The sequence below is a fragment of the Necator americanus genome, chromosome IV, assembly GCF_031761385.1.
Source record: "Necator americanus strain Aroian chromosome IV, whole genome shotgun sequence".
Lineage (NCBI taxonomy): Eukaryota > Metazoa > Nematoda > Chromadorea > Rhabditida > Ancylostomatidae > Necator > Necator americanus.
This window is the reverse complement of record NC_087374.1, coordinates 34,011,244-34,020,627: the sequence shown is the minus strand read 5'-3', so window position 1 is coordinate 34,020,627 and position 9,384 is coordinate 34,011,244. Positions and strand designations below refer to the sequence as shown.

At 38.7% G+C, this 9,384-nt stretch overlaps 2 protein-coding genes across 3 annotated transcripts; one reads left to right on the top strand and one right to left on the bottom strand.

The window, feature by feature from the left end:
• Window positions 1-1,253: 1,253 nt before the first annotated feature.
• RB195_003591 (uncharacterized protein) lies at window positions 1,254-2,450 on the bottom strand (the record flags this gene model as incomplete). The annotated part of the gene is made up of 5 exons (XM_013437033.2): window positions 1,254-1,388; window positions 1,497-1,568; window positions 1,666-1,730; window positions 1,981-2,124; window positions 2,441-2,450. 5 exons carry the CDS (start codon window positions 2,448-2,450, stop codon window positions 1,254-1,256), a joined length of 426 nt encoding a protein of 141 aa, XP_013292487.2.
• A 181-nt stretch (window positions 2,451-2,631) lies between these two features.
• RB195_003590 (uncharacterized protein) lies at window positions 2,632-6,150 on the top strand (the record flags this gene model as incomplete). 2 transcript variants are annotated; one of them, XM_064201305.1, is made up of 6 exons in its annotated part: window positions 2,632-2,637; window positions 3,500-3,574; window positions 5,100-5,241; window positions 5,395-5,459; window positions 5,872-5,943; window positions 6,016-6,150. In XM_064201305.1, the coding sequence occupies 6 exons, from the start codon at window positions 2,632-2,634 to the stop codon at window positions 6,148-6,150; spliced, it is 495 nt and encodes a 164-aa protein (XP_064057186.1). The 2 variants fall into 2 exon arrangements, with proteins under 2 accessions (XP_064057186.1, XP_013292488.2); XM_013437034.2 differs by lacking the exons at window positions 2,632-2,637; window positions 3,500-3,574.
• Between the last annotated feature and the right edge of the window lie 3,234 nt (window positions 6,151-9,384).

Below are 9,384 nucleotides of genomic sequence, written 5' to 3'. Positions count from 1 at the left end.
TGGTGTTTGTTGCTCATCCAGCTATCATTCACCTATCAACGTCATTTATCTGCCTTTAATCTAGTTTCCAGTTAGATTGTAACGGATTTGGAAAAAAAAGGAACCTGGGAATTAAAGGCATCACACCAAGAATCTGAGGTGATACGAATTTCAGGTGGACTATTCGTATACGGGATCGTAGATGATGGAGAGGTGGGTGATTCCGTCCATTTCTTCCTAATTACCGTAAAAAAACGGTCCGGAAGATGCGGCGTGTGCACGCAGCTGGCGCGCCCCAATCGAACTCGTTGTAGAAAGTAGCGCGCCGGAATGCTCGAAGCCGTATCTTCCGGGCAATTAGGAAGAAATGGACGGAATCACCCCCTCTCCTTAATTTACGATCCCGTATACGAATACTCCACCTGAAATCCGTACCGCTGTAGATCGGTGGGGTAATGCCTTTAAGTAGTCGCTGCTCTCAATGTTCAGCTCGGCCAACGCGACGCATCCGCGTTAAAGTAGGAGACTGATTTTTTTTTCGACGTAACTCCCGGCTGATATCGCTGTTTCCCCACGGAAGAATCGCGTTAACGTGATTGAGGGCGGTATGACCTCAGGCGTATATTCCTGGGCTATGTTTTCAGAATAAACTAATGGTGGTTCTAATAGACTGTCACCTACTACCCACCTTCCTTACTACCGCCTTCCAATAAAACACTTATTCGCGAGTAGTGGACGACCGCAAATGCCACGATTCAGGAAAAAACTGTGTATTCGTCATCAAACTATTTTGCGTCAGCTTTTGTACCACTTGGAAGAATGCGTGTTAATTATTGTGCAAGAAATCTTCAGCGTGATTTCGTATCTCGTCCGCTTCAAGATGGGAAGAAATAAGTAATAAGAACAAGATGTTGGGAAGAAATGTTTATATTCCTCAGTCAATAGCTATTTTATAACAAAAATTCGAGGAAAATCTTAGGATTTTCCTCTTCAAATCTTCCGAAACTTCGCATTCACACTGTGGATGTGTCCGTGCTTCGCAGCAACCTCAGCGCCGGTTTCGTAGGAGGTTGATGGCAAATCAACAAGACAGGATCACCGAAGCCTTTGGATGCCGATGAAACTTCATATTGTCTACTGTATTTATGTTTATTGCATATATATATTATATTGTAAGTTCATGTTTATTGTATATTATTGATTGCACATCTCCGGTGTAGATAAAAAAGATAGTTGATCTCAAATATTTATTCTGGTTAATATGATAATGCTGTTCAGATAAAATCACGTTCCTCCTTGGGGAAAATGGTTTCCAGGTTGAGCACGCCGATGTTAAACATACGTTTTGGTGATGCTCCAGCTGATATGTAAGAGCTGGGAATGCGGAATTTCACTTTTCGTTGACCGGGCTGCATAATAAAAAAAAATGACTATGTGAAAATGAAGAAAAAGATCAAAAAAAGATCAAAAAAAGATCAAAAAATCAAGAAGATCAAAAAAAAAGAAAGAAAAAAAACCTTCAAGCCGTCGTCACAATCGTGATACACTTTAAATACTGGATCAATGTCAGTTGTTTCACGTTCCGAACCCTGCAAGGTGAGTAGATGTAATTATTTAATTACTAGGTTAAAATTTTCGCTCTCAGTATCAATTTTCGACCTTTTTTATTTTTTAATTTTTTCTTACCTTTAGCTTGAAATTCCCCTGGGCATCAGTAACTCCTTGGTCAAGAAGATCATCGGGGTCAGGACCTTTAATAACTAACTATATTAATACCGTTTACTTTTTTTTCTAAGATTTATTTTTTTACTTCTTTATATTTAATTTATGTTTGAAAAATATTGATTAAAGTTAATTAATATCAATTTATTATAAAAGATTTATATTTGACTTTGACTTTTACTTTTATTTAATTTATAATTAAAGATGTTTACTACTTGGTTTGTTTTTGAAATTTTTTTCATTGTTTACTTCAGATAAATTTATTTATATTGAACATACCATCGTCTTCATCCCACAATTTGACTTTCACGCCCGATGCGGGTTTATCTCCACACATGAGTCGACCGGTGACACCAACTGCCTGCTGACGTACTGCTAAGCAACAGACAAGGGTGGCAAACAGGAAAATAATATATTTCATCTCTGGAAGAAGTAGTATTTAAATTAAAAAAAAGGTTATTGATCAACTGAAATAATTTTTACGGATGTAATATACGCTAGTGAGCGGAGCTACACTAGTTTAGTTCTAGACCAACAAATAATTAATTTAAATTTGACCCTATCCAGAAAAAACTAACTATTTGCCACCAAAACCTCCAAATGACAATTATTGGGACTAAACGAAACGCAGCGATGCTACCACTGCCGTCGTTGAACGATGGCGACCGCATTTTGATAGGCATTGATCGGGGGCGTGGCGGTCCCACTGCTCTATTTCCCTTCACCCAAAATAACTAGCCTGTTGACATAGTCGAGTCTAAGCGACAGGAAGTTTGGTGCAGTAAGAGTCTGCGCTCGACGCGGTGGAGATAGTCGTTGGGACCGAGGTGGGACCATCGTGAACTGCGACGACGAATGGTGCTATCCACTCGATCCTAACCGCTACGTGCTCCTCCGCAACGTTTCGAGCGTAGACGCTTACGCAGCTTCATGTCGGTTTGTCCCGACTATAACAGACCAACTCTTCGCAGCAGAGGGAAACTACGAGGCAGCTGAACGGTCTGCATCGAACTATGCAGGCCATGGTGGAATGGAATGAAAGGACGTTGTTTTGTCGGCGCTGGAACACAAACCAGAACTTCGATTATAAAGACATCGTTGTTTGCCCGGAAATAAATATTACGGCTATCTTTTGCAGTAAAAATAGAAATAAGATAGACAGTCATGGGGTAAGTAAGGCAATAATGTTCCTTTTTAGGGCTGAACTGATAAAATGTGTCATTTACTGAGATGATTCATATTATTTGAAAAAAAAATCATGGCTCAGTGATAATCGGCGGGCATAAACTTCGTTCAAAAAAATATTGGACGGAAACATAAGGTGACGTTCAGTTTACAAATGAAGTTTTATTACTTTAATTGTGTTTTTAACAAGTACTTTGAATGAATTAAAAGAGCTAGTTCTTAATAAATGTTTAGTAAATAAAAAATTTTCGTTTACTAAACATAAATAAAAAACAACACCAAAACAAATAACAATATATTAACACATGAAAAAAATGTGCACAAAACAAACAGCATGCCTTTAGCATACATATATAAAATATTTAATGAATGTTCAATTTATAAAGTCAAAGAAATCCTGAATAAAGTAGTAAATCTTGTTTCAAACGAACTAACGCAATTGCTATCCTGGTAAAATAAGGATAGCGTTCGAGGAAATTTATTATATTGTGATCTTTTCAGTAATAAATAGAGTTCGGGAAGCAATTCGGAAGAATCAAGACGAAAACGCGAAATACAGCCTACATACCCAGGAATCAAATTCCTCAAAAACATCAAAAAATTCAAATTAAAGGCATCACCCCAAGAATCTGAGGTGATACGAATTTCTGGTGGACTATTCGTATACGGGATCGTAGATGATGGAGAGGTGGGTGATTCCGTCCATTTCTTCCTAATTACCGTAAAAAAAACGGCCCTGAAGATACCGCTTCGAGCGTTCCGGCGCGCTATTTTCTACAACGAGTTCGATTGGAGCGCGCCAGCCTTGCGTACGCGTCGCATCTTCCGGGTCGTTTTCGGTCGTTAGCACTGGGAAAATTAAGTGAACCGGATTTAACAACACGTGAAAAATTGTTTTATCGGATAACCTTATCCTCATTAATCCACCGTATACCGTTCAGCTTCGTTCATTTTTGTGCTCCTTAAAGCTTCGACCAAACGGAGTGTGTTTCGCATTTTCTCTGCAATTCTGAATCCGTTCCAATCACCGAAAAGAATCCACCATTGACTTCATTTAATTTTCAAATATTTTTTCCTGCTATCCAATAAAAAAAGCTTTACAAGAGCACTTTTCTTGCTAAAATACATTGCAAAGTCACAAATATTTCTTTTTCCTTCATCTGAAATCGTACTCGCTTAAATGTTGATGGAGCTGTCAGCTGAGTAAACCTATGATTCACCACAAAAAAACGCAATTAATCATATTTTCCTTTTTTTACTCATTTAATAAACACGCTGATGTCACATATACAATTTCCGCGACTTCACTATTTCACCCTCTCAAAATTGCAGCCAAAAAACTACCGGAAATCATTTTTGTTGCGTGAAGATAAGATAAAGGTGACAACTATTTACCATACCAAGGAAATTGTTATCATATCGGAGTTTTTCACAAAAAGAAGCAAAAAAACTAACATGACACATGTAATTTTACTGTCTATCTGTTATTTTTCATCAAAAAAAATGTAAATAGGAAATAATTTTTTCTAGATGGATGTCAAACTGTATATAACCACGGTTGTGAGCTGTGTTGTTTCAGTGTCGGCAAAGAAGCCGCATTTTCCAGTTGTTGCTCCATTCATCCTCTCTTAAATCGTAGTTATTTTTCATAGGAAGAAAAAATTAAGAGATTTTAAAAAAATAAAATAGTAGTATTGTAGCTAAGCAAACTAAGTAAAGGATATGGACACCAGATTTAAATAATGTAATATAAAATCACTAAATTTTATCTTCTCCTCAATTTTCAAGACACGTTTGAAAACTTAATTTTCCTAGTAGAATGTTACATAAATTAAAGTCAGAGTAATTTTGTGATTTCATCTCACATTGCCAAGGTTTGGTATTATAAAATGTGCCAAACTAATGTAATTCCATGAACCCACCTTAAATTACAATATTTAAGTAAAATTATATTTTGCTCTACAACATCGGCAGCGTGTAACGACAGCATCGCTGCCTATCCTATCTTCAACTTAACCCACAGCCCCAGTAGTTGTCATTTCCAGGTTATGGTTGCGAATGATTTATTTTTTTCTGGATTGGTTTAAATTTATTGATAATTAAACAATTGTTGTTCGAGAATTAAAATTGTGCAGCTCCACTCATTAACGTATATTACACCCGTAATAATTACTTCAATAACCCTTTTGATTTAAATACTACTTCTTTTAAAGATGCAATATATTGTCTTGCTGTTTGCCACGCTCGTCTGTTGCTTAGCAGTACGTCAACAAGCAGTTGGTGTCACTGGTCGACTCATGTGTGGAGATAAACCCGCCTCGGGTGTTAAAGTCAAATTATGGGAGGAGGATGCTGGTAGGCTCGTTAGAAACGCATTCTTGGTCGGCGCCAAATGTGTTCAACCGGGTGAACGCAATGCATGCCATTCACTCCCGGTTGAATGTGTTTGGAGGCGACTAAACATTGGAACTAATCAGAAACTTCAAAAACAAAGAATTCTCGTTGTAGGCCCAGATCCCGATGACCTTCTCGATCAAGGATTTACCGATGCTAAGGGGAATTTCAACCTCAAGGTACGGAAACTTGGCTCTATAAGTCAGGCTGAGACCAGCACCAATATTTGAAAATTATTATTAATTATTATTAAATATTTGAGATAGTTGAATGAGACCATTTTCCAGAAAGTAATCAAATTTTCAGGAAGTAAATTGATTGCCTAAAATTCTACAAAGCAGCTCTATGATAGTATTTGCTTGCATTTGCTGATTATTTCAGATTATAGGTTAATTTAAAGGACATGAAGGGTTTCGATTATTCCTATACCAAAATATGTAGCTGCCCAGGGGATGGAGTGTGGGGGAAGAGGGGAAGAGGGAAAGAGAGAGAGAGAATTCAGGGATAATGATAATCTACCGATTTCATGAACTATGATATGATCCTACGATCCAGTATTGTTCGGATGCCCGATAGTTTTTTTTCTCACAGGGTTCGGATCGCGAAGCAACTAACATTGATCCTGTATTCAAAGTATACCATGATTGTGATGATGGCGTAAAGGTAATTTTCTCGAAAAAAAATTTCCAAGCTTTTTTTCAGCATCGCATCACCTTTTAATGGTTTGCCTTACAGCCTGGTCAACGAAAACTGAAATTCCGCATCCCTTCCTCCTACATATCAGCTGGAGCATCACCAAAACGTATGTTTAACATCGGTGTGCTCAACCTGGAAACCATTTTCCCTGATGAAGAACGTGATTTGATCTGAACAGCGAATTCTTCTAAACTTTCAAAATGTTTATTGTGTCGCAGGTTTCAATAAAACGGTTTTCGACACCAACTGTTTCCGAGTTTTGCTTTGAAAAACTTCAAAAAAAAACCAACAAGTGTCCAAAAATAACAATATCAAAAGCAAAAGGTTTGCAGGGCATGAAATATTGACGCTTGCACTAATTAGGTGCAAACTTTTAATAATGATGAAGAAAGTTCAGCACAACTACGTTCAACAATTACAAGTTTCTGCCAAAATGCAAAGTTGCGGTTTAGTTCGTTAGACACTAAAAGATAAAAGATTAAAGACATCACTCCACGGATCCGAGATGGTACGGATTTCAGGTAGAGTATTCGTATACGGGGTAGTAGATTATGGAGAAAGGGGTGATTCTATCCATTTCTACCTAACTGCCGTAAAAAACGGCTCGGAGGGTACGGCTTCGGGCGTTCTGGTGCACTTTTTTCTACAAGGAGTTCGACTGGAGCGCGCCAGCCTTGTGCGGCGCCGCATCTTCCGAGCCGTTTTTTATGGCAATTAGAAAGAAATGGACGGAATCACCCCCCTCTCCATAATCTACTATACCGAATACTCCACCTAAAATCCGTACCACCTCATATTCGTGGGGTGATGCCTTTAAAGTGTCTGAAGTTCCTCAATCTGCCTAGGATGCTCCACGGCGTTAACCTTAATTCAGAGTCGCTTGAGGTTTACGAACACGTAACTAGCTTATACGCTGATTTGCGGGGCCAGCGATAAATTGGTACAAGATTTGTCTGAGAAGATAGAAGCTGATCACATCAGCTTTTATCTTCTCAGACAAATCTGGTACCAATTTATCGAACCCGGAGGAATGAAAAGTTTGGATGGCATTAGTGTGGATTCGAACCTCCAAACGACCATCGTGCAGCAACAGCGAAAACTCTTACCAACTGCCTCTGATAGCCACTAATAATCCGAAAATAATAACTAATGAACTCAAGTAAGTTACTTCGAAAAAAAAAAACTGGGTTGGTGTGAACACTTGTCAGAGACCAGCTAAACAAATAAACAAACAAGCACTACCTGTCAACAACTGATTCAAATGAATGTGAAGACTGTAAAAGTAGAGCACGAAATTTAGCTTGCAAAGGTTTCCGTAACTCAATCGATCGAAACCTGACCCAACCCGAACCTGCATCCCGCTCTTTCGAGGGGATTCCAAAAATTATTTAATACTCATAAAGCGATCCCTTGCACGGAAATCTTTAGTAAAAGGCGAAAGATTTTCTCGGTTAAATGCAAAGGATCCAAAGCTACGCAGGACCTCTGAGACAAATGGTGTATGGAGGAAACTTCGTATTTCACACGAATGAACTTTTGCAATGCTCTCTCGTTGAAGAGAGAGCAGACATAGCTGTATACATTGTTTGAAGCGGTTTTGTCTGAGTTTTATTTTGTTAAATTTATTTTTAGCAACGCGGTAAATTTTCTTTGGAACTTTATGCAAAGATCTAAGCCAATCTAAAGCACTTTCTCAAAATTCTGACGCGCAGATAGTAGTACCCTCCACTTCTGGACCTTGCATTTCTTCTTTAGCCATCTTAACTATTCATTAATAAAACATTTCTATCACAGTGAAATGTATCTCAACAGAACAAAGATGTAGATTTTTTTTAGGCGTGAAAAAAATCCTCTGCTAAATAATACATATATACTAGGAACAGAAAACAACCGCTACTGTACAACTGATCAGATTTGTTCAGAGATACCACCCTGGTGTACGCTAATCCCTTTCCTCTTTCGTAACGTGAGTACAAACAACCAAGCTACAACAAAATTTAAAAAAAGTAAATATATTAAAGGCATCACTCCACGAATCTGAGGTGGTACGGATTTCAGGTGAAGTATTTGTATACGGGATGGGAGACTATGGAGAGGGGGATGATTCCGTCCATTTCTTCTTAATTGCCGTAAAAAGCGGCCCGGAAGATACGGCTTCAGGCATTCTGGCGCACTTTTTTCTACAAGGAGTTCGACTGGAGCGCGCCAGCCTTGTGCGCCGCTGCATATTCCGGGCCGTTTTTTTACGGCAACTAGGAAGAAATGGACGGAATCACCCCCCTCTCCATAATCTCCCATCCCGTATACGAATACTCCACCTGAAATCTGCACCACCTCAGATTCGTGGGTTAATGCCTGTAAGTATCATGGTGTAGAATCTGTACTCATGGACCCACCTCCATTCTGACAGATGAGGGAACAATCGATGATGACTCATGTGGACAGTTGTATCTGCAATGAAACTTGTAACACTTCATATTTTAGGAAAATAAAATTGTAATTGTATAGAGTAGAGTGCAGACGTTAATATAAGTGTATCGTCGACTGTTTACTACTCTCTCATCAAAATATGGCCTCGATTCCTTTAAAAAAACTATATAATTCATATCCTCGTTGTTTGTGTAGTAATTATAGTCAGATCAAAACGACATGAATCCTGGTGTAGTTCCGTGGGATAAAGTATAACTGCGGACGGGGCACTCAACACTGCTCTAATCGAACTCTACTTTAGAGCGCAGAAGACGTCTTTAGAACATAAGGAGGCGTTCTTAACTGTCAAGTGCGGATTGCGGGGAATCCACTTCTTAAGCGATCTTCAAAAGCAACTACATGATATGACCTAGCTATTCACTTCAACTCCGTCTGGAGAGTTTGGTGAAGTTAAAGTATTCGTAGTTCCAGCTCTATCTTCCTTTTTTTCTCTTATTAGCCTTAGCTAACATGTGATGGACCCTATTAGTTGTTAGAAGACTTGATCTAATGCTTAGGTTTTAGAGCGCCGACTGACTCTGGTATTCATTTCCAGTAATGACTTTTCGATTGACTAGCCATCGCCTTTTAAAGTGGGGAAACCGTTTGTCAGTTAACGAAGAACCATCTTAAATACAGTTCGATTAGTGCAGTACTGAGTGAAACTAAGGATGATCCCATCTTGATGGTAACTGCAAGTTCTCCCGCGTCGATTAGAGGCAAAATGCGTCAACAGGAAAACAAAGTGAAATACATTCTTTTCACCAGCATTTTGAAAACTTCCTATCTGATTATGATTCGATCAAAATAAATCTTTCCAAGGATGATGTGGTGGATTCTGCTCCCTTTGAAATTCGTTTCACCGTTTTTTTTTTCTTACTGACAGATCCGTCAATCACATGTCTGCCGGTGGGACCTACACTGGCGCTTCACTGCTGC